Genomic DNA, 27,206 nt, shown 5'->3' with positions numbered 1-27,206 from the left:
AAGCGAAACAGGCATTAGAAAGACAGAGAGAGGATAAAAAAAATTCCCCAAGTTCAAATGCAATAATGTTTCAGTCTTAATAATTTTGGTGTTAGTCCCTCAGCCTCCATTCCTGGAGATGGTGTCTTAGAAGTAGTTCTGTCATTGTCTCATCAAAGGGGAAAAAAACAAAACAAAACACAACAAAGTGTCCCAAGTTCAAATGCAATACAGTTTCAGTAAGTCTTTCAGCATGCAGGTGTAGTTCAGTTGTTGTCTCATCTAAGGAAGAGAAAAAAAGGGTCTGGAGACTGTACTGTGATTGTCTATCTGAGGCTGAGGTTCACCCACCCACTGCTGTTAGCCAGCTGTTGCTGGAGGCTTTATTTATTACAGATCTCAGGGATGAGCTTAACACTCACCTAGCCCCACAGGCTTTGTTTATTTAGAGTTCTCTTGGGCGCGAGTGCCGCTGTTACAAGCTTTTCCATTTCCAAGCACACTGGGGGAGGTGGTGCTACACCCGCCTTCTCCGGCAGGCTTGTTTCTTTATGGTTCACATGGGAAGTGTCCCTTCCCCCCTCTCCAGTGGAGTTTTCCTCACACTACCAGTTTTACAAGCTTTCCTGCTCCTGGTTGCTGGCAGGTGCCACTCCTGCCTTCTCCTGATGGCTTGTTTATTTACAGTTCCATGAGGGTTTGCCCCTCCCTCCCTCTTTGGCACTCAGGGAGCCCCACCATCTTTGCTACATGTCTTTTGTTGTTATTTCAGTTTGTTTTCTTCCTCTTTTTTCCCTGGGTGTGGGTCAGTCTGTCCAGGAGGCTATGCTGATCTGGCCCAGTGTTGTTTGTGGGAATACTGCGTGCCACTTAGCTCACCAGGTGGTCTGTGTCTCTCTAGCAGGTAAGAGCTGGCATCTGGCAGCACGGGAGCCTTCCTGGTTTCTCTGTTTAATGTGGAAAAGGGATGCTTTGGGTGGGCTGGGGGGTGTGGAGGAGTCAGAGTTTTGCCTCTTCTTGGTGGTTTTTCTCATAAGTTGTATCTCCGGCATGTCTCTATGTAATGTTTAAAAGGTATCATAAATAATGGCTTGATCATTGCAAAACTTACCTTGTGCTGCCCTTTTGAGTCACACCAAGCTCCAACCAATCCCTGGAAACCACTGATCTGTTCTTGATACATACAGTGCTTTTTTTTTCCAGTGTTAGATACAGAAAACATTCAGAAACTATCTCTTGATTATTGCTTTAGTTAGCATAATTGCTGTTGTTAATCTTATTGATAGTTCATTTTTTATTGTCCAGTACTTTTCCATCATATCATGTGCCTTAGTTTTGTTAATCCTTCACTCATTGAAGGACATTTGGGTTGTTTCCCACTGATTGGCATTTGTGAATCAAGCATCCAAAAAATATTCACATATGGGTTTTTGTATGGATGTAAATTTATTTCTCATGGATAAATACCTGGAAGTGGGTTTGCTGTATCAGTGGCAAGCATTTATTTATTCTTATAAGAAATTAGTAATTTGTTTTCTTTAGTGACTACCTTCTACATTCATATAATCAATGTTTGTAAGATTCAACTTGTTCCACAGCCATTACATCATTTGAGGTGGTGAGGATTGTTACCATTGAATTGCCTGTTCCAATGTGTCTGTGTTGGTGTCTCATTCCTTACTGACAAATACTGATGAGCATAATTCTCTGTGCTTATTTTGCAATCTTCTTTTGTGGCAATTCTTTTTAAGAATTCTTTTTAAGTTTTTGCCCATTTTAATTTGGTTATTTATTTTGTTACTACTGAATTTTGCCATTTATATATATATGTATATATATATATATATATTTAATATAGCTATTTATATATATATATATTTAATATAGCCTCAGTATACTGTCTGTCAGACAGGTCTTTTAGATGAGTTTTCTCCCATTTGTAGCTTCATTGTTTATTCTAGCATTGTCTTTTATAGAGCAAAAGATTTTAATTTTGATATTGTACAATGTATCAAATAAGTCATTTATGGATTGCATTTATTGTGTCATCTAAAATTTCTTTTTCAAAACCAAGGTCATATATTCTTCTAAATGTTTACATTTTACATTTAGATATATGATTACTTTTGAGTTACTTTTTGATGAGGAATGAGGAATATGTTGAGGCTTATCTGAATGCCCAATTGCTCTATTTCCATTTGTTGAAAAGACTTTGCTTTCTCCATTGACTTATTTTTGATTTTTTGTTAAAAATTACAGTTGACTGTATGTGATTCTTGTTCTGGATGTCCTATTCTTTTCATTACTGTATGTGTTTATTTTTCTAACAATATCACAGGTCATACTAATTACTGTTGAATTTTATAAGACTTAAAAACTTGTAATATGATGAATCCACTCCTTTTCTTTTTCTTTTTTGACAACTAAATTTTAAGCAGTACAGAAAAACATTGATTGTACATATTAATTGGGTAATGTGCTATTTGTATATATGTATATATCATGTAATGTTTAAATTAGGCTAATGTATCTGTCTCCTCAACATTTTGAAAAATTGTTTTGCTCTTATAGTTGTCTTCCCATGTGACTTTTAAAATCAACTCCTTTACTATCTTATTTTTTTTTTTTTTGTGCACTGGTGTTTGAACTCAGGGCCTCACACTTGCTAGGTAGGCATCTTCCTTCTTGAGCCACTCCTCCAGCCCTCAGCTCCTTCTTATGTAGGAAATGCTATGCTTGGCCAATTTGAGAGGAATTGATATCATACTGCTATTGGTTTTTTCAATCAATTTGGACATGATATATCTCTTCATTTAATTAACCACAACAGTGTTTTGTGGTTTGTAGCATAAAGGTGGCCCAACATGTATTTTGTTAGATTTATAACATTTACATGTTTTTATACTAAATATGTTTACATTCATATTATCTACTTTTTCTTAAGTGACATGATAATTTGTGGTTTTCAATAACTGTATTAATTCATTCAAGTTGTTGAAAGCATTAAAATAAAAGTGTTTATATTATTTCATAATTTTTCTTTTAATTTGAAACTATAGTGATGCCATTCCTGTCATTGCTAATAGTTTAGTAATTTCAGGATTTTCTAAAATAACAAGGTATTGGGTTCATTGTTGTTTGCAGCATTGGGGATTCAACTCTGGGCCTCAAGTCCTCTCCCAGTTGAGCCACACCCCTGCCCTTTTGCCTTATTTTGTTTTTCAGATGGGATTTCTTGATAACTTTGCCCTGGTCTCAGACTGTGACTCTCCTACTTCTGCCTGCTCAGGAGCTGGAATTATAGACATGAACCATACACTCAGCTCTGGGTTCATTGTTTTTGTACATACATATTACATATAATTTCTTTTATTTTCTACTTTATCATCTCAACTCAGCTGTATTATGCTTCATCTGAACACTTTAAGTTTACTGGTTTCTACTTTTTTAATGTCTTCAGGTAGAGGCTAAGGTAATTGATTGGAATCCTATTCCTTTCTCATATAGATATTCAGTGCAACTAATTTATTCTATACTGTTTTGCAGTCATTCCACAGATTTTGGTATGTGGTTTATTCATTGATGAGTGGGTGAAGTAAGAGTAGGTACTACCAAAACATTTTTGAGGGTTTTCGAGGGTTGGATAGATATGCCAAACTTATTTTTATGTTCTAAACTTCTCTCTATTTTTGACTAAAGAAATAGTTTTCTCTTAAAGCTCTTTATGTTTGTATCTCTCAATATTTTAAATTGGAATCCTGGTGGATGACCTGTTTTAAATTTTGTTTTAGAAGACTAAATTTGTTTGATCAATTTTAAGTTGATCCTTTTTAAGTTATACGAACTATTAAGGCCTCTTCTGGAGTCTTACTGAATGATCTGGGCAGTCAAGTCACCTTCCACTCTCTCCAAATTTGAATGTTTCCTGTGTTGTGGGTACTCAGGGAATCTGACCCTGCTGTTCTTTGGCAGACATTTGCCTCTGGTAGCGTCCTCACTTGGTCTCATGTTTTGTCCTACATTACATTATCTCAGCATTCAGCCAAAGAATAAAGAGGACTGTGGTACACATTCCTAGAGCTCTTCATTCAGTGGCTTCTTCCTCTCCTATTTTCTGTTCTGAAAATTGGTATTCCAGTGATACCAATTTCCTTGATGCAATGGATTTTGTTACTTCCTTTCAAAAAAAAAAAAAAACCTGCCATTTTCTGCTCGGATTCTTCCCTCTGTGCTGTTTTCTGGAAAGTTCCTCCAAGCACAAAGGCACTTTGTCACCTGATTTGTCTCTTTTTCTCTACAATTACAATCAGGCACTGCTTTCTTTCTAATATCTGAGTAAGGTTGTTTTAACTAATTCAGTTTTCTCATTTTTTACAGCTGGAACTCTTTTTTTCTCAATTATTCTTGTCTGGTATTTACAGTGTTAATGAATTTCTTTAAAAATCAGTTTTCCTGTGTTAATTGTCTCTCTCATTTGTTTTCTATTTGATTTCTGCTCCTTTTATTTTTCCAAATTTTATAATTATATTGGGGTTTGTTTGCTTTTTTCTAACTTCTTAAATTTAAAAGATGATTGATTTTTATTCTTTATTCTTTTCTTTTAGAGCTGTTTGAGGACGGACAGATTTCCCTTTCAGCATGAACATTCATCAGACAATGTTTTACTTAATATGTGTTCCTTAACAAAACAATCAAAATATTTAATGTTCTCACTTGATTTCCTTCTCATCCATATATATATATGAAGCCATATTCTGGAAGAAACTAGTAGTTGACAGAAGTCTACATTTCCAGTTTCAAGTTAAGTTATACATGATTGAGCTTGAAAAGATAAGTATGCTGCTCTTTCTCCTCTTCTTTGAACTCTATGTACTCATTGTGTTTTAAGCACACATTTATGACATTTCAAACTCCTGGGGCCAAAATCTGTAGCAACTATATTGATAGACTATCCAAGATGTTCACCTGATTTCTAGAAACCCACTGGACAAATGAGTTCTAGGTGCCTAAGAGATCCAAACCATTCCCAGACTTAAAGCAATTCTCAGGAAAAATCACACTACTTCTGATTTCTAGCATGCTTTAGAGTCTTAGGTACATTACACAAACTGATATCAAAACATTTGCTCCTAGACATAAAACTAATGCTATAAGTTATGAGTTCATAATGAATCATTTCAGAATAAATTTACCATTATAATTTATGTTTGATTCTATAAGATAGATCTACTTCTGAATATCTTCCCTCTTAGAAAATCTTCATAAATATCTAGATATTAGAAAAAAAGAAATGTTTTTAGGTAGTACTAATTTTTGCTGTAATGAAAGTTTTCCCTGCCATTCTACCTAAAGGTTAATGAACATTTTTATAAGAATGGTTAGTTTAATTTTTGTCATCAGAAGGCCAGTCTGTGATACTTTTGAACATGTACTTAGCATTCTTTATATGTGATGAGTATTTAAGATATACAAACCTACTATCCTAGCTTCTATTCCTTTTTGCAGCTTCTATGCTTACTATAGTGTCTAACTAAAGAAAATTGATAAAAATTGCCCCCATGTAAGGCTCACTTTATACTAAACAATTATTGATAATCTATCCTAAGACTTTTTGTTACAAAACAAAATATGTCACACATAATAAATGCACCAACTTGTAATTTAATTAATCCATTTTTCTCTTTTCCATATGTCACAGCTAATGTCTGTTATCTTAATTCTCAAAATGACTTCCTAAAAATGTAATATGTATTTTTAATGTCCTATTTTATTACTAGTATGAGATGAGTGCAAAAATATAATTGAATTGAGAAAATTGTTTAAAGTAAAATTTTCAGTGTATAGGTGAGGGGAAAACATTACACAGGAATATGTTTTTCATTTATAATAATTTCAGGACAATATCTTATCATTGGTCTTAGATTATTTTTATATAGTACTTCATTTGTTAGCACATACTAATCAATAAAGTTTTTTGTTCTTGGTGTGAAAATTCCTCAGGCTGTCCACTAAATCACATTAGAAATGAAATACTCAAATTTATTATGCATTAGAATCATGTGATATGCCAGTAATTGAGAATGCTAAAACCAAAAGTAAGAGCACGTGGCTTAAACTCAGTGACAAGTTGGACTAGGAATGCCTTGTTGGATTGAAAACAAATTTAAACAAGTGAAGACTCCATAGTATGTGAATACGATGGATGGTCTGCTACATCCTTGTGTCATGGACAAGTTCTGCTTGTTTTTTCAGGACTCTTCTTTCTAGATAAAATTAACTTCATATGTGTTCCATGTTAAATTTTTCAAAACTTTTCTAGACACATTTGTAAATGAACAATAAAAATATCTACCTTCTCTTAATGAAAACTAGAAGAAGGTGTGTTTTTAAACAATGTATTTTTAAAACAATGCATTAGAAGATCCAAGATGGTGACCAGAACTCAGCCACAGACCTTCTGACCTCCATGATCCAGGGACTTTGATAAGAAGCTGGAGACATGCTTGACTGAGGTAAAGCACCAGGGAGAGCTGAACATCAGTACTCTGAACCCCTAGCTTGTGGGAGGCCTCTACAGACCACCATATACTAAAAGAATAGCAGGTGCTGCACACCAAGCCCCAACCATTGGCCCATGGAGCTGCCGCTCTGTAGGCCATGGGATCTCTGATCCTCCAGCCCTGCTCCTTCACCCCACCAGGGCTGTGCTACCCAAACTCCCACCCCTCAGAGCCACGGGATCTTCATGGGATGAGCCCTTAGTGCCAACGATCCACAGACATTTACAATCTCCACCAGGCTACACCCCCACCCCAGGCCTGCACAGCTCTGCATGATCTCTGCCAGGCCACACCCCCAAGGCCTGCAGCACCTGAGATACAAACACACATGATCTCCGTTCTTCTGGGCCATGCCCCCAAGGCCTGCACAGCCCTGAACAATATTCACTCCACAAGCCTGTGTCCCTAAGACCTGTCAAGCTGGGGATCCACAGACATGCAGGATCTCCACTTCGCCAGCCTGCACCCTTCAGGCACACCAAGCCTGCTACTTCATCTATGCTAAAGGCCTCCACCCATAGGCCTGTGGGACCACACCCACCGTCCACCTGCCACAGGAAGGCTCCAAACCTACCTAAGAGACACACACAGACGGGTCTGGATGCTAAAGAACTAGCATCAGAACAACTAAGACTGCAATTCTACTGTCCCAGAACTGGTGATTTTTTTTTTTACTGTCTTTAAGGGATTTGCTGCTTGGTATACTGTTTGATCATCCACCATCTCTACTACTTTTTTCTCTTTTCCTCTCTACTCTATTCCTTTTATCTTTCCATCTCTCTCTCTTTCTTATCATGCTTTCTTGGTTTTGTAAGTATTAATATTGTTATTCAGCTAATACTAAATTACACATAGTTCAGGGATAGAAATTTTACCTAGTGAAAACATGGGAAAAGAAAAAGGGAAGGAAACCATTCCCCTCCAAAAAATAAAGAACTATAGGGTTTAGAGTGAAATGAAGAAAACGGATACCCAGAACCAGACTCCAACAAAACAAAGATAAACTATACCAAGGAACCCAATGAAGCCCATAAGAGCAACCTCAAAGAAGACATCCTACAAGTAATTAATAACAATTTCATAGACATGTTACTCGACATGGTCAACCAAAACATACAGGAGGCACTTAAGAAATTCCAAGAGGACAAAAATAAAGAATATGAGAAAACACAAAAACAAATAAATGAAATCATAGAGCTCTAAATAAATGACAAACTGAAACTGAGACCACCAAAAACAGAGAGAAAAATGAATTCAGGTCAAAAATTGACAATATTAAAGAGGAGGTAACCCATGATATGGAAAATCTCAGAAAAAAGAATGAGACAGAAATACAAAACAAAATGGAAGGCCATTCCAGCAGAATAGAACAAACAGAAGACAGAATCTAAGAACTTGAAGATGAAATAGCAATTAAAGGAAAAACTGAAGAGCTACTAGTTAAACAACTCAAGACCTGTGAAAAGAAAATGCAAAAATTCACTGACTCCATCAAAAGACCAAACCTGAGAATCATGAGAATTGAAGGAGAATAGGTGCAAGCAAAAAGAATGTGTAATATATTCAACAAAATAATAACAGAAAACTTCCCAAATCTAGAGAAAACTATGCCCATTCAGGTACAGGAAGCCTCCAGAACACCAAACAGACCTGACCAAAATAGAACTACCCCACAACATATTATCATTAAAACAACAATTACAGAGACTAGAGAAAGAATATTGAAGGCTGTAAGAGAGAAAAAACAACATACAAAGGAAAACCCATCAAAATCACAGCAGACTTCTCAACAGAAACATTAAAAGCAAGAAGAGCTTGGGGTAAGATCTTCCGATCACTAAATGAAAATAACTTCGACCCTAGGATACTCTACCCAGCAAAACTATCATTCAAGATAGATGGAACAATAAAAGTCCTCCACGATAAGCAGAAATTAACACAATATATGACCACCAAGATCCACTACAAAAGATTCTCCAAGGAATTCTCCACACAGAAAATATAAGCAAACAAAACCATGAAAGGGCAGGCAATACCAAACCACATGAGAAGAAAAGGCAAAAAAGTAAAGAGTAACATTGATTCAGCTACACACAATCACACCTCTAATCATCAATGACAACTACATGACAGGAATCACCACGTACTTATCAATACTAACACTGAATGTTAATGGACTAAATTCCTCCATCAAAAGACAACATTTGGCAAACTGGATTAAAAAGGAAGACCCAACAATCTGCTGCCTACAGGAGACCATCTCATCGACAGAAATGAGTACTGGCTGAGAGTGAAAGGCTGAAAGAAGATTTACCAAGCCAATGGACCCTGAAAACAGGCACAGGTAGCAACACTTATCTCAGACAAAGTAGACTTCAAACCTACATTGGTCAAATGAGATAAAGAAGGACACTCCACACTAATATAAGGGGAAATAGACCAAAAGGAAATAACAATTACACCCAATTTCACCAATCACACTCTGAAGGACCTAAAACCATATATAGACTCCAACACAGTGGTAGTGGGAGAACTGAATACCCCCCTATCATCAATAAATAGGTCATCCAAGCAAAAAAATCAATAAAGAAATCCTAGAACTAAATCACACCATAGATCAAATAGACCTAGCTGATGTCACCAGAATATTTCATCCAACTTCTGCACAATATACATTCTTCTCAGCAACCCATGGAACCTTTTCCAAAATTGATTATATCTTAGGGCACAAAGCAAGCCTCAGCAAATATAAGAAAACAGAAATAATCCCATGCATTCTGTCTGACCACAATGCATTAAAACTAGAAATCAACAACAAAAATAACAATAAAAAACAGCAAACAATTGGAAGCTGAGCAACACATTACTCAACAATGAATGGGTCACTGATGAAATAAAAGAGGAAATTAAAAGATTCCTGGAAGTTAATAAAATGAAAACATGACCTACCAGAACCAATGGGACACAGCAAAGGCAGTCCTAAGAGGAAAGTTTATAGCCATTAGTACATATATCAAAAGGACAGAAATATCTCAAATCAATGACCTAACACTACAGCTGAAACTCCTAGAAAAATAAGAACAAACAAATCCCAAAGCAAGCAGAAGGAAAGAAATAATTAAGATAAGATCTGAAATCAATGAAATAGAAATGAAAAAAAAACATACAAAGAGTCAATGAAACAAAAAGTTGGTTTTTTGAAAAAATAAATAAGATTGACAGCAAACCTGACTAAAATGAGGAGAGAAAAAACCCAAATCAGTAAAATCAGAAATGCAAAAGGGGAGATAACAACAAACACCATGGGAATCCAAGAAATCATCAGAGATTACTCTGAGAGCTCTAATAAATTTGAAAATCTTGAAGAAATGGACAGATTTCTAGAAACTTACAACCACCCAAAACTGAACCAAGAGGATATTAATAACCTGAACAGACCTATAACACAAATGAAATTTAAGCTGCCATCAAGAGCCTCACAAAAAAGAAAAGTCCAGGAGCTGACGGATTCACTGCTGAATTCTATCAGGCATTTAAAAAAGAACTAATACCAACTCTCCTTAAACTGTTCCATGAAATAGAACAGGAAAGAACACTGCCTAACTCATTTTATGAAGCCAATATTACTCTCATCCCAAAAGCAAACAAAGATACCTCCAAAAAAGAGAACTATAGGCCAATTTCTCTAATGAACATTGATGTAAAAATCCTCAATAAAATAACGGCAAACCAAATCCAACAACATGTCAGAAAGATCATTCACCACAACCCAGTTGGCTTCATCCCAGGGATGCAGGGGTGTGTCAACATATGCAAATCTATAAATGTAATACAGCACATTAATAGAAGCAAAGACAAAAACCACTTGATCATCTCAATAGATGCAGAAAAAGCCTTCAAAAAGATCCAACACCACTTTATGATAAAAGCTCTAAGAAAACTAGGAATAGAAGTAATGTACCTCAACATCATAAAGGCTATGTATGACAAACCTACAGCCAGCATTATACTTAATGGTGAAAAACTGAAACCTTTCCCCCTAAAATCAGGAACAAGACAAGGGTGCCCACTATCCTCACTCCTATTCAACATAGTACTGGAATTCCTAGCCAGAGCAATTAGGCAGAAGAAATAAAAGGAATACAAATAGGTAAAGAAACTGTCAAAATATCCTTATTTGCAGACGATATGATCCTATACCTTAAAAACCCAAAAAACTCTACCCAAAAACTCTTAGACACCATAAACAGCTACAGAAAAGTGGCAGGATACAAAATCAACTTACAAAAATCATTAGCTTTTCTTTATACCAACAATGAACAAACTGAGAAGGAATGTATGGAAACAATTCCATTCACTATAGCCTCAAAAAAAATCCACACAACTATACTCACCTCATTTTTGACAAAGGTGCCAAAAATACACATTGGAGAAAAGACAGCCTCTTCAACAAATGTTGCTGGGTAAAGTGGTTATCCGTCTGCAAGAAACTGAAACTAGATCCATGTCTATCACCCTGTACTAGTATCAACTCAAAATGGATCAAGGTCCTAAATATCAGACCTGGAACTCTGAAGTTACTACAGGAATGAGCAGGAAACACTCTGGAACAAACAAGTATAGGCAAAGACTTCCTCAATAGAACCCTGCAGCCCAGCAACTGAGAGAAAGGATGAATAAATGGGACTTCCCAAAATTAAAAGGCTGCTGCACAACAACAGAAACGGTCTCTAAACTGAAAGAACCACCCACAGAGTGGGAGAAAATATTTGTCTGCTATACATCAGACAAGGGATTGATAACCAGAATATACAGGGAACTTAAGAAGCTAAACTCTCCTAAAATCAATGAACTAATTAAGAAGTGGGCAACTGAACTAAACAGAACTTTCTCAAAAGAAGAAATTCAAATGGCCAATAGGGAAAAAAGAACCTTAATCCACTGCTGGTGGGAATGCAAGCAGGTACAACCACTCTGGAAAAAAATTTTGAGACTTCTTAAAAATCTAAACATAGACCTGCCATATGATCCAGCAATCCCACTCCTGGGAATATACCCAAAGGAATGTAACACAGGTTACTCCTGTGTTACATCTGCACACCCATGTTTATTGCAATGCTATTCACAATAGCCAAGTTATGGAAACAACCAAGATGCCCCACTACTGATGAATGGATCAAGAAAATGTGGTACTTCCACACAATGGAATTTTACTCAGCCATGAAGAAGAATGAAATCTTATCATTTGCAGGTAAATGGATGGAACTGGAGAACATAATTCTGAGTGAGGTCAGCCAGGCTCAGAAGACCAAAATTCCTATGTTCTCCTTCATATGCGGACTTTAGATCTAGGGCAAATGCAGCAATGTGGTTGGACTTGGATCACAAGAAAAGGGGAGAGTACATACGGGAGATATAAGAATAGGTAGAAAAACCAAAAACATGAAAGCGTTTGATGTCCCCACTCCAGAGGAAGTAATACAGAAACTTTAAAACAACAGGTTATCATGAGCAGGGGATCAGGAACCAATGTGAAGATCAGTTAGAGTTGAATCAACATGGGTCCTAACACATGGGTACACAAAAGCAATAGTAGGAATCTCTCTCTATAGCTATCCTTAACTCAACTAGCAAAAAAGCTTTGTCTTTCTTATTATGCATATGTCTTTTCTTCAACAAAATCAGTGATAAAGGCAGAACAGGACCTACCTGAAACTGAGGGGGAAAGGGGGAAAGGGTGGGGGAGGGGGCAGGGTGGAGGAAGTGACCCAAACAATGTATGTACATGTGAACAAATGAACAAAATAAATAAATAAATAAAACAATGCATTAGCCACACATGGTGGCACACACTTGCAATACTAGCACTTGAGAGGCTGGGACAGGAGTATCCCAAGTTCAAAGCCAGCCTGGGCTGCATAGCAAGACTCCCCACCTCAAAAGCAAACACACAAAAAAGGAGACAAATGCATTAAATTAATGGTGCCTATTCAAGACTCTCTCCTATGTTTAAAGATCAATTGCCTTCTTCCCCAGGTTATAGAAGACATGAGCATATGAATATATGGGAAAATGAGCATATGTAGTCTCTTCCAAGCTAAAGGAATAGTGTGTGCAAAGCTTTGAAAATAATATTTGGAAACCATGGAGTGAGCAGATTGCAGTCAAGATGTAGAAGAATTTTATGAACTGATACAAGAGAAAGAGTATCCAGGTTAGTTCAGGTCACATTAACATTTGAATTCATTTTATGTTTGATGAAGAGCCATAGAAGAGTTTAAAGGAAAGACATTATATAGTTTGATATGTAAATTTGAAAGGTTTTATTTTGTTTTGTTTTTATTGTGCTGGTGGTGGTAAATTGTAGCATTTACAAAGGAGGTTTACTCCCTCCATTGCTCTCTTTCATACCCCCTGCCCCGATTCCTAGAACAGTTTCAACAGGTATCATTTTTGGACTTACATACATATGTATACACTATTTGCACTGTATTTATCCTCTTACCGTTTTCCCTGCCACCTTCCCCCTCCCATTGGTGCCAACACCCCACAACCCAGGCAGAACATTTTCTGACCTCCTGTTCTCCAATTTTGTAGAAGAAAAACCATAAGAGATAAAATGAGAAACAAGAGGTTTTTGCTAATTTTAGATAAAGGTAGCTACCCCGGGAGTTTCTGTGTGTTTTTTCTATTCCCATATGTACTACAACCCCAATTGATTCACCTCACCCAGTCCTCTTCACTCCTCCCTAATCCTCTTCCCATGGTGGCCCCAGCGAGTTTAAAATTTCTGTATTCATTCCTGTACAGTGAGCACATCAAACACATTTAAATTTTTAGTTTCCTTCCCTTGTCCTATCCCTCCCTTGCATGGCTGATGTGTTTTGGTGTCCAAATACAAAGCAAGGAGTCCACGGAGGGTAAGAATTGGAGTTGAGGTAAAATGATGGCTGAGCACATGCAGAGCAGAGGACAGGTTTGTGACACACTTTTGTGGTGGAAGGTACAAGTAGGACCTCAATGTTGATGGGAGAAAGAGTGAGACATCAAGGGACTCATATGTTTGCTTTCAATGTTTCATAAGCATTTCAGTAAATAATAATGCTATTTTTGTAAGTTGGTGTTGAGATATGACACTTTGGAAGGAGTATCACAATTTATAACTTGGACACATCATGGTGGAGCTCCCCTGGACACCTTATTTTGACATGACAAATGTGACATTTACTTTGGCAATGATTAATTATATAATCTCAATATATTATTTTCTTATTTAAGCAAAAGAATGCAGGATTCCCAAAATGGAAAAACATTTATTTGTTGATCCCAAGAAAGAAAAATATAAAGTTGGAGATTTGTTGAAATTCTCCTGCAGACCAGGACTCATAAGACTTGGACCAGATTCAGTGCAATACTATCCCTTTGGATGGTCCCCTAAACTCCCAATATGTAAAGGTGAATATTTTCTTACAATTGATGAAACAAGAATTTGAATTTTGAAAATAAACCTTTTTCTTCTCTTAACTTTCTGTTGTCTTTGTGTGTCTGTAATCTAATGCATTAGGTCAGAGATATGTCCATGAAGGACTAATGTTGGGTTGTAGAAACCACAGATTTATTTATTTAAGAAGTGAACATCAGTTGCTTGTAAATATGTATTGAGAATATTTATACATACAATATGGATGCTGAGCTTGGAGAGGCTTTTATTTTTCATTTTTCCTACACTGCTGCTGTTACTTATTTCTGTACATGCTATAAAAACAGGGGCCTTACCTCATGTTTCTTTGAATGTCTTGTACTTAACTTATTAGAGTACATTGCTAATCAGATTTAAACATATTGATCAAATGCTTGCTTCAGCGCTGATACTTTCTTCTAAGAGTTATAAAATGCATATTAGCATGGGACATAAAAATTAATATAATTTTCACAACTGCATTTGATTACAGATTACCATGCATCCTTAAAGTAGCTAGATTATTAAACATATTTATTGCCTTAGATATATTTCCAATGCTATTTCAATACAAATGCTAATATTTGAAAACATCAATCCAGTATAAATGTTCTTTTCTTCATTAAGCATGCTATAATGAATTACATGATGAATACATTTAAAGAGAAAATGTTTAACATTTAACTAGATTATAAAAGTGCAAAATGGACAATGCTACCCTCATTTACACAGTATTTCTGCTGTAGATCAAGTACAGTCATGTGGTCATCCTCCTGAACTCCTCAATGGGAAAGTTAAAGGAGTGAAGAAAGAAGTATACGGACACAGTGAAATTGTGGAATATAGCTGCGATCCTAGACTTCTGATAAAAGGACCAAATAAAATTCAGTGTTGATGGAGAGTGGACAACCTTGCCAATATGTATTGGTAATTAAAACACGAGTACTTAAGCTTAAGTAAACACTTTTGCTTTCACTTAACATGCACATTGTGTCTTAATCATAATCATATTATTTGCGTGAAATTTGCACAGAGGAGGAGAGAACATGTGGAGACATCCCTGAACTTGAGCATGGCTACGCACAGCCCACTGCCCCTCCCCATCACCATGGAGATTCAGTCTCGTTCACTTGCACGGAGACCTTCACAATGATTGGACACAGCTCAATCACGTGTGTTAGTGGGACATGGTCCCAACTTCCTCAATGCATTGGTGAGAACACCGTTCTCAACTCAACGTTTAACATTCAGTCATTTCACTGCAAAAGAATTTACAACTATATTTTTAAATTTAGTGATGTTCTTGAAATATCTAGTGGTAGATATAATGAAGCCAAACTTTTATTGTTTATTGACAATTCAGTAGGTGTCAACAGAAGAAAACTAAAACTACCAATAGAATTTTTAATCAATCCCTGATATTGATATTATTTATCTTCTAAGTGTGAAGTTGGATCTAACTTATAAATTATTACATGATTAAAATATGAAATTACCAAACAATGTAAGTACCATTGCTGTTATTATATGACATTCATTTAGGCCCTGGAAAGTAAAGAAGTGAAGTCTACTTACTACTCTCCCTTGGAATATTTCCTCTCTCAGAGTTTCTAACAAGGATAAATCCTCAGTTTGTTTCAAACGTAGCCGACTGAAATAAGTATGCTGCAGAGCAGGTGGGCAGACCCTTTCCATCAGGATATGAGGATGTCTGGGATTGCGCCAAGAAACAGATCTCATGGATGGACTTCACTCTGCCAGTGAAACACACTGCCTTCTTGGGGATCCAGTCCTGATGAGTGCCAAGAAGGATCTTGAAGGCTTGCGTTCACTTTTCTCTTATACTTTCTTTTTCTAGAGCTTCCTGGGTCTTTCATTCAGATAGTCCTTAACATCTAGTTTTACTCAGTCACTGAGGTAAAGATGAATTAATCCCAGGACTATGTCAAGCTCCTTGGGGACAGGAATTTATACCTGCTTTGGTCGATGATACATTCTCAATGCTCAGAAGACTGACTGAGACATAGGCGACATTCAGTAAGAGTCTATCAAATGAATCAATAATTCTTGCTGCTATTGACCCTTACTTTTTTTGCTATACACATTCTTTGTCAAAATGACTGCCTTCAGTTGTCTAATAACTACTAAACTCATTATTATCATTTTCCATTTTAACAAATAATTTAATCACATTTCATTTGGGATAAAACCCCAAGATAATATCAAACATGAAAATTCTTAATTCTTCATTCTATGCCATATCAAAACTTCACTTTAATTATTATTTATTTTCATCTGAGAATTTTCCTTCCTTGGTTTATCTACCTATATCAAGTGTCATATACTCTTTTTCCAGCTATAAGAGGCTATACTTAAATTTTACCCTTTCAATACTTGCTTCGTATCTTCCACTAGTCTAGCTTTCTCAAACTTCTTGATATGTCTACTTTCTCCCAATAAACAAAAAAATCCTTTCACAGACAGGTCAATCACAAGACACAGCCACAACGACCACCATTCCTCTTGGCCATAGATCTGCCTTGACTCTCCACCTCTTGGAGAACATCAGGCTTTGTCTTCCTGGACACTTTGGACCAGGCCTGAGGATGGGACTAATTCTCAAGTTTCTAGTAATCTTTGACTTAGTCCACTTTATTATTTTAAGGTCTGTTTATAAAATCATTACTGAACTTTGGCTAATTACTTATTTCTCTTTCTTCTGTTCATCCTCACTTGACTCTCCTATTCATGTTATTAAAAAATATTTTCAGAGACCCACACTGACATCAAATCAAATTCAAAAAGAACTCTCTTCTTCACTGACTAAAACACATAGTATATTAACAGATTGCATAGTCCATATTTAATTCCTAACAGAGCCAGCATAATTTTATTATTGTGACATTATCATATTATTGGATTATAATATGACCTGTCATATAAAATAACTTCTCAAAGCCTCTAAGTGTATATAAAGAACACAGTTCATCACAAAAAAATTAAGACAAACAAAAAAATAAAACATCATAATTTCTATTCTCTCATAATTTCAATTTCTCTCACTCTCTGATAGTCATGCAAAAATCTGCTTATTCTTATTCTATACAATATATATTGAATGTATTTACTGATTATATTATCTCCAAGAACACATATATATTCTATTCCCATAGATAAAGTTTTATTTTAATATTTTGGGATTACACACTAAAATAATGTAGTGATGTGTACAACAGGAAGTTAATGAATATGAACAATTGACAATTCACAGAGATTCCATGTATAGGTCCAAATGTTGTCATGTGATAAATTTTTATTGTGTAGATCATCCAAGAAAGTGAACCACTTTTGCTCTTCTACTTCCCAATGTATGAAATATCTTTATCGCAGATAATGTTTCTGATATTTCAAAGACTGGACATGAGACATGTTCATATATAATACTCCACTTTATGAATTGTTATCAGGAACAATTTAATTGTTGGAACTTATTGGCATAAATTTAAGTTTCATTATACATTGACTGTATCTAATTTTATGTAATAACTACCTTGTTCTTGTAATTGGTCTTTTCATTTTATAGCAACAGACCAACTTGAGAAGTGTAGAGCACCAAGGTTAACTGCACATTAAGGAAGTCAATCAGATAGGAATTAACTTAATCATAACTTTAACATAAGTTATAAATGTGGAGGAAAGCAAGCATATGAACACTCAATCTGCGTAAATGGAAGATGGGATCCTGAAGCTACCTGCATAAGTAAGTTTGCATTTACATTTTCTACATTTTATTGTTTTTCCTCACTGCATTGAAAATATGTCAAGATATTTAGCAACATAAGTGAGAAAATATGTGTCCTCATGCCTGTAATCTGGAAGAGGCAGAGATAGGAGGATGGTAGTTCAAGGCCAGTCCTAAAAAGAAAACAACTAGCAACACCCTATCTCAAAAGCAAGCCAGACATGATGGTGCATTATGAACCACCAAGATACATCTGAGTGTCTCAGTTCCACTGAGGCTCAGACACAAGTTTGCACAAGGATCTTTAATTCCTTACTAATTATGGAGATAAAACTGGGCTGTGAGGTCATTAAACTGGGTGTACATTGCCAACTTATATACCCTTAAAACAGTACAGGTAAGATAGTAAATAGTTGGTCAAGGTAAGCTCAAACTTTAAGTAGCATGTTAGAAATCACTTGTAATATTTACATTGGTCAAGAGTCGATAAAAATTATTAACTAAATATAATATAATTTTTCTTCTTGCTAATCAACTTCTATTGGTAGACATCTCATGAGGATTTAAATCTGATCACAATATATTTGATCATACATATCTCTAAAAAGTCCTTAATATCATTTATATTTCATACATGATACTAAAAGCATATAATTCACTTAAAACATCCTAAAGGTTAGAAATAATTAAAGTAACTCATATAAATTATGGAAGATTGCTTAAAGAAATAGTAAGTTAAAAGAACTACAAAGTTACCCCAAGAAAAGATATTAAGCTGCTATTCAATTAGAAAAAAATATATAAACATAGAACATTATTATATAATCCTTTATGATTCATAGTTAATGAATATTCTATTTGCTGAAAATTACTCTTTTATTATTTTATACTATGATTTTCTTAAATCAAGAATCTAATTTAAGTGTTTTCTGGAGGTAGAACTGGACTCATACCCACCTCCATCTCAGATTCCTAATGCTCGAGTTATGACAACAACAGTGAAATATCAAGATGGAGAAAAAGTACCTGTTCTTAGCCATGAAAATTAAGTAACTCAAGAAACAGAAGAGACTGTGGACAAAGATGGAAGGTGGCAGTCAATACCACGCTGTGTTGGTCAGTACTGTACAACTTGTTTTATAACGTTCTTTCAGTTGAGGTGCTTTACAGAAATGAAAATCTATGAAGACTTTTCTCTGCATCTACTATGCTTTAACTATGTTATGAATTGTAAACTAATACTATAAATTATTATCTAAATATATAAATCAATCATATTTCACTTTTGTGAGCAAAATACAGACACTTTGGAACAATATGCAAATTATCAGATCAAATTTCCTTTTATGAATATTTTATACCACATAATGAATAGGACACACACAAAAGGGGATATTGAAAAAGATGACAATATAGATGCTTTGGAGATACAACCCAAAATGTATTTGATTTTATTTTTTAATTTAAACATTTTATTTTTACTTGACTATTTGATTTCTTCTCTTCATATATAAAAAAATACCATGTTCTCAACCACCTACAATAGACCATAGAACCATTATATACTCTAGATTTTCAGAAGAAAGGAAAGAAGCAATTGAATCCAGAGTTCATGACCATGGAACTAAGTTAAATTATATTTGCGAGGATGGCTACAGATTATCTGGAGAAGATGCAGTAACGTGCCACATGGGAAAATGGAGCTCTCCACCTCTAGGTGTAGGTCAGGATAAAATAAAACTAAAATTCTGTATTTTTAGAAAAAATCATTAAAAAGAATTATTGTCAAAAGTCAGGGAATAGTATAATTTAGATTCCTATATTTAAATTAAAGTGTGATATATTTGATACATTGCAAAATATTTTGTAAGTGCCACAATGTACCCTCACCCAGCACAACAATAAACAAAATCATTTATAGATTTTACCATTGTGATGTTTTATACATAATTGAATCAATTCTTTAAAAATTTTATTGGTTCATTACAAAATTAGTTTTAATTCTGGTATTTCTTTTTAAAAATATGTGTAGTCATTTAAATTTTTCTATTTATGTAAATCATAGTGTTTTCTTTGCCACCAGGTTCTGAAATATTTTTAGTATTTTTCCTATAATGTCCCTTATGAGTTTTTACAGTGTGTGCTACTTTTCTTAGGATTATTAATGCTCAATGTTTCCTTTTATTGCTCATGAATAGTGAGATAAACTTTGGTTTTCTCTTAAATGTATAGACATTTTTGGTCTGAAGTTCTTCCTGAGGTTGAGAAGAATGAACAGACACCAGGCAAGGAGGATTTAGGACACATTTGTGTGCCATCTCTGTGATCTCATAGCAGCTTCTGTTTTTATTTCAATAACTACTAAATATGAAAACTGGGGTGAAGAAGAGAATACCCAAGTTAGTGGAAAAATGGAACAATTTCATCACGTTACTGTCATTGTGCTTTGTAAGACTTCCGTGTGGTCCTCCACCTTTGATCCGTGATGGTGCTGTGTCTCGCCAATTAGACAGTTACCAATATGGAGAAGAAGTTACGTACGATTGTTCAGAAGGGTTTGGAATTGACGGACCTGCATTCATTAAATGTGTAGGAAGAAAATGGTCCACTGCACCAGAATGCATAAGTACAGTATATTTAATTTTATTGTGTGAGACAGAAAACTTGATTCAAAGGATTAAGGGTACAAGTAAAAAAGTAAGCTGTAATTCCAGAATTTCCTGAAGTTATCTCTTAAAAGTCGTGGATGCTGAGTAATAAAAGAAAAAGAAAAAGTGTGACATCTTGAGAAAAAATTACTTCATTTTCATGTCATCTTGTGTGAAATTTCAGCACACTCTGAGACATTCTCAGACTTTTTATCTGTACTGCTGCAGCACAGATTACCCTACTCATCAATCTGTGACAGTTTATCACTGATTTTGCTCCTAATACATATTTCCTAAAAATTGTACAGTTATTATCAATACTTACATTTGTTAAAAGGAAAGTGTATAAATACCTTATATCAGTGGCAAGTATGACAGAAATTTATTTGATCACAAGAAAGTGAGATCTTAATTATTTTAACCACTGTATTTCTTTAGGCATGAAGAAATATCATGCCTATTATACTTTTGATAAATTTAGAACAGTTGAATGCAACTAAGTTAAAACTGGGAACATATTTTGATAATAAATCTATTGTATGGTAATCACTGGTTCTCTGCATAGATAAATGTTATTTTAGGATATAATATTAGATACGTATTTTAAGTTTTACTGAAAAAACTGAATATTCTTTTCCCTTCAGGAACAGATTGCTTTAATTTACTCAGCATTGGGATTGCCATACTCACAGGACAGAGGAAGGACTCATATAGCTCAGGAGAACAACTGACTTACAAGTGTCCACCACATTACCAATTGATTGGATCCAACGTTGTTACATGTATTAACGACAAATGGATAGGAGAGCCAACATGCATAGGTAGTTTAATGGACTTTTAAAGGCAGTTATTAAAGTGTCCTAGGAGATGTCAGTTGTCTAGCATCATGAACAATGGGCAAGATTAATTTTTAAGTCAAGACAAAGTAGATTTATGTTTAAAATGAAAGTGAAATTGAATATCTAATGGCTAATCTGATAGCTCAGTGGTTCTCAAAGTGTGGTCCTTTGACCAACACCATCAGTATCTTTGAATAGGTTTTTCCAAATGTAAATTAATATTCATGATCTCATCTTAGACCTTCTGAATCCAAAAGTCTGGAGGAGGGACCTTGGAAATGTGTTATCAAGTTCTCCAGGGGAATTTATGCACACCTCATTTTGGGAATCATTGCTATAACCTGTTATTTCTACCCATGTACCTAAAACATATAATTAATTATACATTGCTCATTATAGTATAATTTGAAGAAATTATTAAATAATTGTTTCTGCAATTATAGACTTACTATTCTGTTATTTTCTCACATCTTCAATTAGATTTTTTTATTTGGTTATATTTCTCTTCTTTAAACTATGGTATTCTTTAAATTGTGCTCTTAATTCTCAAATCATTTTCCATGGAAATAACTATTTAGGCTTATTTTTAAGATGCAAAATAACAATTAATAAACAGGATGCTTACAAACCAAGAATAATTCCATGAAAACTCTTTATTCTCAATTTTTGCAATTTCTTGATTCATCTTGGATTTATAGAACTTGAAATATTTATTCAACTAAACTCCATAAAACTTCCATGAGAAGTTTCATTTTCACTGGCTGCCAAGTGAGAAAAGGTCTGTCAATGTTTTCATGAAGAATGGGAAAGTGACTTAAGGATGTGAGCAATATATCTTTTATTCCTCAGCATTACACTGAAATTTATTACAAGCAGTCACATCCTTCATGATAGATTTACCTACTGATATTCAGCTATCCTTGAATTTTTTGGAAATTTTATAGCCAATCACTGTCTATTCAAAATGAATATTGGATGAAGATACTTTCTTTTTATTTCTATTTAGATAATGCCTGTGTGAATAAACCCAGGGTGGAAAATGCTACTATAATATCAAGACAGATGGACAAATAACTATCTGGTGAGAGAGTATGTTAGGTGTGTAACAAACTTTTTGAAATATTTGGGGAAGAAGAGGTTATGTGTCTAAATGGGACATGGACCAAACCACCTCAATGCAAAGGTAAAGTATTCAGTATTCTCCAGTTTTTGTTAGAGAATATAATTAGGATAAAATATACTGATAAAAATAGGAGTAATTCTTGTTGAAAATATTTTTGAATACAAATAAAATGTTTGGGCTAAAAGTTTTATTCTCTTTGTGAATTGAGCAGGAAATACTGTAAATTTTTTCAAGATAGATCCAGCCAGATTGAAGGAAAAATAATAACCAAGGGTAATTCTTCATCCTAATCCTTAAGGCATTGTTATTTGTCAAGGATCAAGTATATACAAGACAGATTATGTACATTTGACAACCACTTTGAGATGTGGAATATATATAGCTCAATCATAGGATCTGATATAAATTTTGGCATCTTCAGTATTTAGATTATATGACTAAGGTCTTCCAGTGAATTTCTGTATTTATAAAAGAAGTGTGTGTACTTCGTCATGAGCACTCCAATATGGAGATCTCAGGAAATAAGGAAAATTAACAATGGAGACATTATATCATCCATGGAAATGGATGACATTTTAACATTAATTTCACCTGGTATTTTTCTCTGCTTTAATTTTATTGTACCTACTTTGTTGTTATTGAAGTGAATTTGATAATGATAGCATATAGTTGGGTCTTGTTAACCAATCCCTCTTGTGATTCTCAGTCTTTCAATGATGTATTTAGACAATTTACGTTTAAAATAATTTTCAATATGCTAAAGCTGTCTGCTATTTTCTTTGTTTTTGTTTGCTTTCTATGTTTCTCAGTTCTGTTTCTCTTTTCCTCCCTTTCTCTAGGAAATATCTTTAAAAGAATTTTATTTGGATTTATCTTCACTGTTTTGAGTGTATCTGTCTTGTAGGTTTTCCATTCACATCTTTTAAAGTTGTTGCTCTAGTTATTAGTATTTCTCTGTACTAGTGTCAACAGTTTATACTTCAATTCAAATATGGAAACTTACACATAACTCCATTTACCCTTCCCACATTGTAAATTAAAATACCTTTAGTATTTCCTGTATGCACATTGAGCACAATTATTATACATCATAGTTGAGCAAATTCATGAGGAGAAAGATAATCTATTATTCTGTGTTCCTTTCTTTTTATCACTTACATTATTTTTTTCTACCTCGTGAAGAGAACAGTAGCAGTTTTTCTCAAACACCTACTGTTATCTTTTCATTTTTATTTGAATAATTCCTTTAGTTATACTTTAAAAGTAACTCTGCTGGGAGGCAGTCTACTAAGGAAGTAAAGGGAAAAGCAGGTGAACAGAGGGGAATGAGAGAGAAATGAAAGGGTAAATATGATAAAAGTACATAGTATACTTGTATGGAAATGTCATAATGCAATTTTTTATTATGTACAATTAGTGTATACCTGCCCACGACCTGTGTGGGTATGCTGCGTGAACCTGACTGAGAGTGGCGGGGAATGAGAAATAAGACACACGCCGATATACAGACATAAAACATAAAACAGAAAGCTGGAATCGGGAGGGCTGCACATTCCTGGTGGGAAACCGCCTACCTGAACCAGAGTGTTTATTTTAATAGGTCAGTATGAGGAAAAGACGCGGGTACTTTGTTTTTGGATTAAAGTGAGTGAGTTTTTTTTTAACAAATCAGTTAAAATTCCTATTAGATTATGGAGCAAAGTACCTAAGACACAGTTATTGTTAAATGACACATGTACTGACACAGCATGATGCAATTCATAAAATCCAAAGTCAGATAGAAAATATTCTAAAACTTTACAAGAAGAAGAAGAAGATGATGATGATGATGGTAGCTAAAACTTATAATCCTAATTACTTGGGAGGCTGAGATCTAGAGAATCGTAATTCAATGCCAGTCTGGGCACATAGTTCACAAGACCCCATCTCCAAAATAATAAGAGCCCTGAGTTCATATCACAGTCCCACCAAAAAAAAAAAAAAAACAAGACTGTGGAAAAAAAGTAATGTTACTTGAAAGAAATGAAACTAAATCCTAAATAAGCACCTTAATTTCAACATTGGAGGCTTCATAAGTGCGGGGATATATGTGTCAATGATAGGGATAAGGACTACACACCAAGAGAGTGTACCCAGAAAAGTGTCATTCTTTAGCCTTTGTTAAAGAAACGCATGTAGCATTGGCAAGAATCCAACATGTATAATTCATATCTCCAGTGTGGAGGAACTTCTCAAAAAATTTTCTTTTATCAAGCAAAAAGAGAAATTAATCAATAAATAAGAATGCTATAAAATATTGTGTGTGCATGTGTGAGTGCAAAGGTTGTGTTCATGTGTGTGTATATGTGTGTGAGCAATGTGTATCTGTATCGCATGTATGTGCCCATGTGTGTATGTAAATATGTATGTCTGTGTGTGTCAATGCAAGCATGTAGAGGAATTCTTTTAAACACATTGCATAAGGTTTCCTAAAATAGAAAATTTCATGAGAAAAATGAACACTATTCTGAAATTTAAAATACTATTTTTTTCTAAATCAGTTCATGAAAAGGAATATTTTTGAAAAATACTATGTGTATACCTGTCAATATAATAAACAATGTGGCAGTTAAAATGTGTGTTAAAATTATTTGATACCTAAGGATAACACAATGAAATTTAGTTATACTGTAACTCATCTTAAAATATTTTATAATTTATTAAAAATACCTCATTTTCTAATTTAAACTAGAAACAAAGAAATGCTTACCATATCTTAACTATTTCAGTAGTAACCAAGTTTCACAATCCACTTCTCTGTGACACATAAGATGTAATTTCAACTTTATTAGTGTTACCTAACCCTCAATCATCTGAATTCTAAACTTTCCTTGTGCTGGAAACCTTAATTCTATGTGTATAATTATGTAAATAATAAAAGATAATTAATTGGTCAAATGATTCATCTGTGATATGATTGTTCACTAAGATAAATGTACATGTTTTTTCTTTTCAAGTGAAATCTTGTGATTTTCCACAAATAAAACATGGACATCTATATTATGAAGAGAAATGTAGACCATACTTTACAGTATCTATGGGACAATATTACAGCTGTTTTGTGAGCAAATATGTGACTGCTTCAAACTCATACTGGGATTATATTTACTGCACAAAAGAAGGGTGGATGCCAGCAGTGCCATGCCTCAGTAAGTAAATGTACTAACAATGATGTATGTATAATTCTTTCAAGACAAATCTTGAATGGCAGAAATAGTGCCGAAGTCCACTTGTGGTGGTGCACACTTGTAATTCCAGCACTCAGGAGGTGGAGGCAAGAGGATTGTGAGTCTGAAGCAGCCTGGTGAGACACAGTGTATGAAAAAATGATAGGGGGAATCAAAGGAAGACTTATAGGACCAAAACCTCCCCATTTGGTCCTTTATAACAAGTTGTCCATGACTTCACATGAATAATTTATAGTTTACAAACATTTGCTAATAGTTTTAGTTTTTCTTAAGTTCACAGTGTTTTTGAATGCTATGCAATCCATTAAAATAATAGAAAATATATTTTTAAATTATTATTTTAACCAACTTAATGCTACTTTTTTCATTTATCATTGGTTTGTTCCTTAGGATAATGTGTTTTCAATTATGTGGAAAATGGAATTTCTCCATCTTCACCAAGAACATATGTACAGTATCAATCTGTGAAAGTTCAGTGCTATCCTGGCTATAGTCTTCCAAATGAAGAGAACACAATTGTGTGTAGAGAGAGTGGCTGGTCCCCTCCTCCCAAATGCTTCTATGTCAGCAAGTAAACTGCTGTGAGAAGCAGATTGATCTCACTAATGGCAGCAAACACTTGTACCAACTACATTGTTTTTTCCAGTGTGTATAAGTGAATATACAGATTTCTTGGTAAGTATTTAGCAAAATAAATGCACTTATCAGTAGACATTACTCCAGAGTACAATTGAATACTACATTTAAGTCGTGATAACATGTACATTGAAATTGCTTAATCATTTGATGGTTAATGATTATAGAATTAGAATTAAATAAGATGGTAGCCAAGAATATCACTCATCTGTCCAAGAAATGTTATGACATTTTTACAATCATGCTGTTTGTCTCTGAATTTCTCTGAGACATGTAACTGGGAGTGGATTTCCTGGACATTGTGCGTGCTCTGCTTTAGAAGGATTTCTCCAATGGTTCCCCAAAAAACACTTATGTCCACAGTTCATTCCTGTTCTCTATTCTTGCTAATGATGAAACATTTAAATATTTACAAAATAAATGGCTATAAAATGTTATAGCACTGTTGTGTTTATATGTATCTTTTATTATGAATTGGATTTAGCACTTACAGCTATAGGTTAATTGGCAGTTAATTATTAATCTATGAAATGCAGTTTGATGTTCTTCTTAACATCTTTTTGGAGATTTTCATATTTATTTTGGGAATCAGTAATTATAGATATTAATATGTTTCAATCACATAATTTCAGATATGTTCTTCATTTTTGGCTTGTAGTTCTTTAGTATTGTTATACACAGAAATTGTTCCTTTTATTATAAAATTACCAATTGCTTTTGCAATTAATGATTTTTATTTCTTTTTAAAGTAATATTCTTTAAGAACATAGAGACATAATTTTTATCTTAAAAGTTAGAATATTTTGTCTTTCTTTTTCATGTTTTAATTCCTCTTGATTAGATTTCAGTCAAGTTTTTCACTTTTCCTATGGTGTTAAGACAGAAAAGAAAAAATGAGGTCTTACCACATCAATCTCTGGATTACCTCTATCTAGTATCTGAGAATATAGAGGTTGGACATTGATGCTTTTTTCCAGTTTAGGTCATATCTTG

At 34.4% G+C, this 27,206-nt stretch overlaps 1 protein-coding gene across 1 annotated transcript in view; it reads left to right on the top strand.

Moving 5' to 3' along the window:
* The window catches only part of LOC109693060 (complement factor H), an 81,660-nt gene that overhangs the window by 39,705 nt on the left and 14,749 nt on the right, over positions 1-27,206 (top strand). The window contains 9 exon segments of the mRNA XM_074044801.1: positions 13,818-13,994; positions 14,745-14,889; positions 14,891-14,925; positions 15,032-15,211; positions 17,582-17,758; positions 18,680-18,856; positions 19,254-19,454; positions 20,184-20,366; positions 21,033-21,209. Coding sequence (XP_073900902.1) covers positions 13,818-13,994; positions 14,745-14,889; positions 14,891-14,925; positions 15,032-15,211; positions 17,582-17,758; positions 18,680-18,856; positions 19,254-19,454; positions 20,184-20,366; positions 21,033-21,209 — 1,452 coding nt within the window.

Source organism: Castor canadensis, chromosome 11 (assembly GCF_047511655.1).
Source record: "Castor canadensis chromosome 11, mCasCan1.hap1v2, whole genome shotgun sequence".
In the NCBI taxonomy this organism is placed as follows: Eukaryota; Metazoa; Chordata; class Mammalia; order Rodentia; family Castoridae; genus Castor; species Castor canadensis.
Note: the sequence above shows the minus strand (reverse complement) of the source record. Positions and strands in the feature narration are given on the sequence as shown.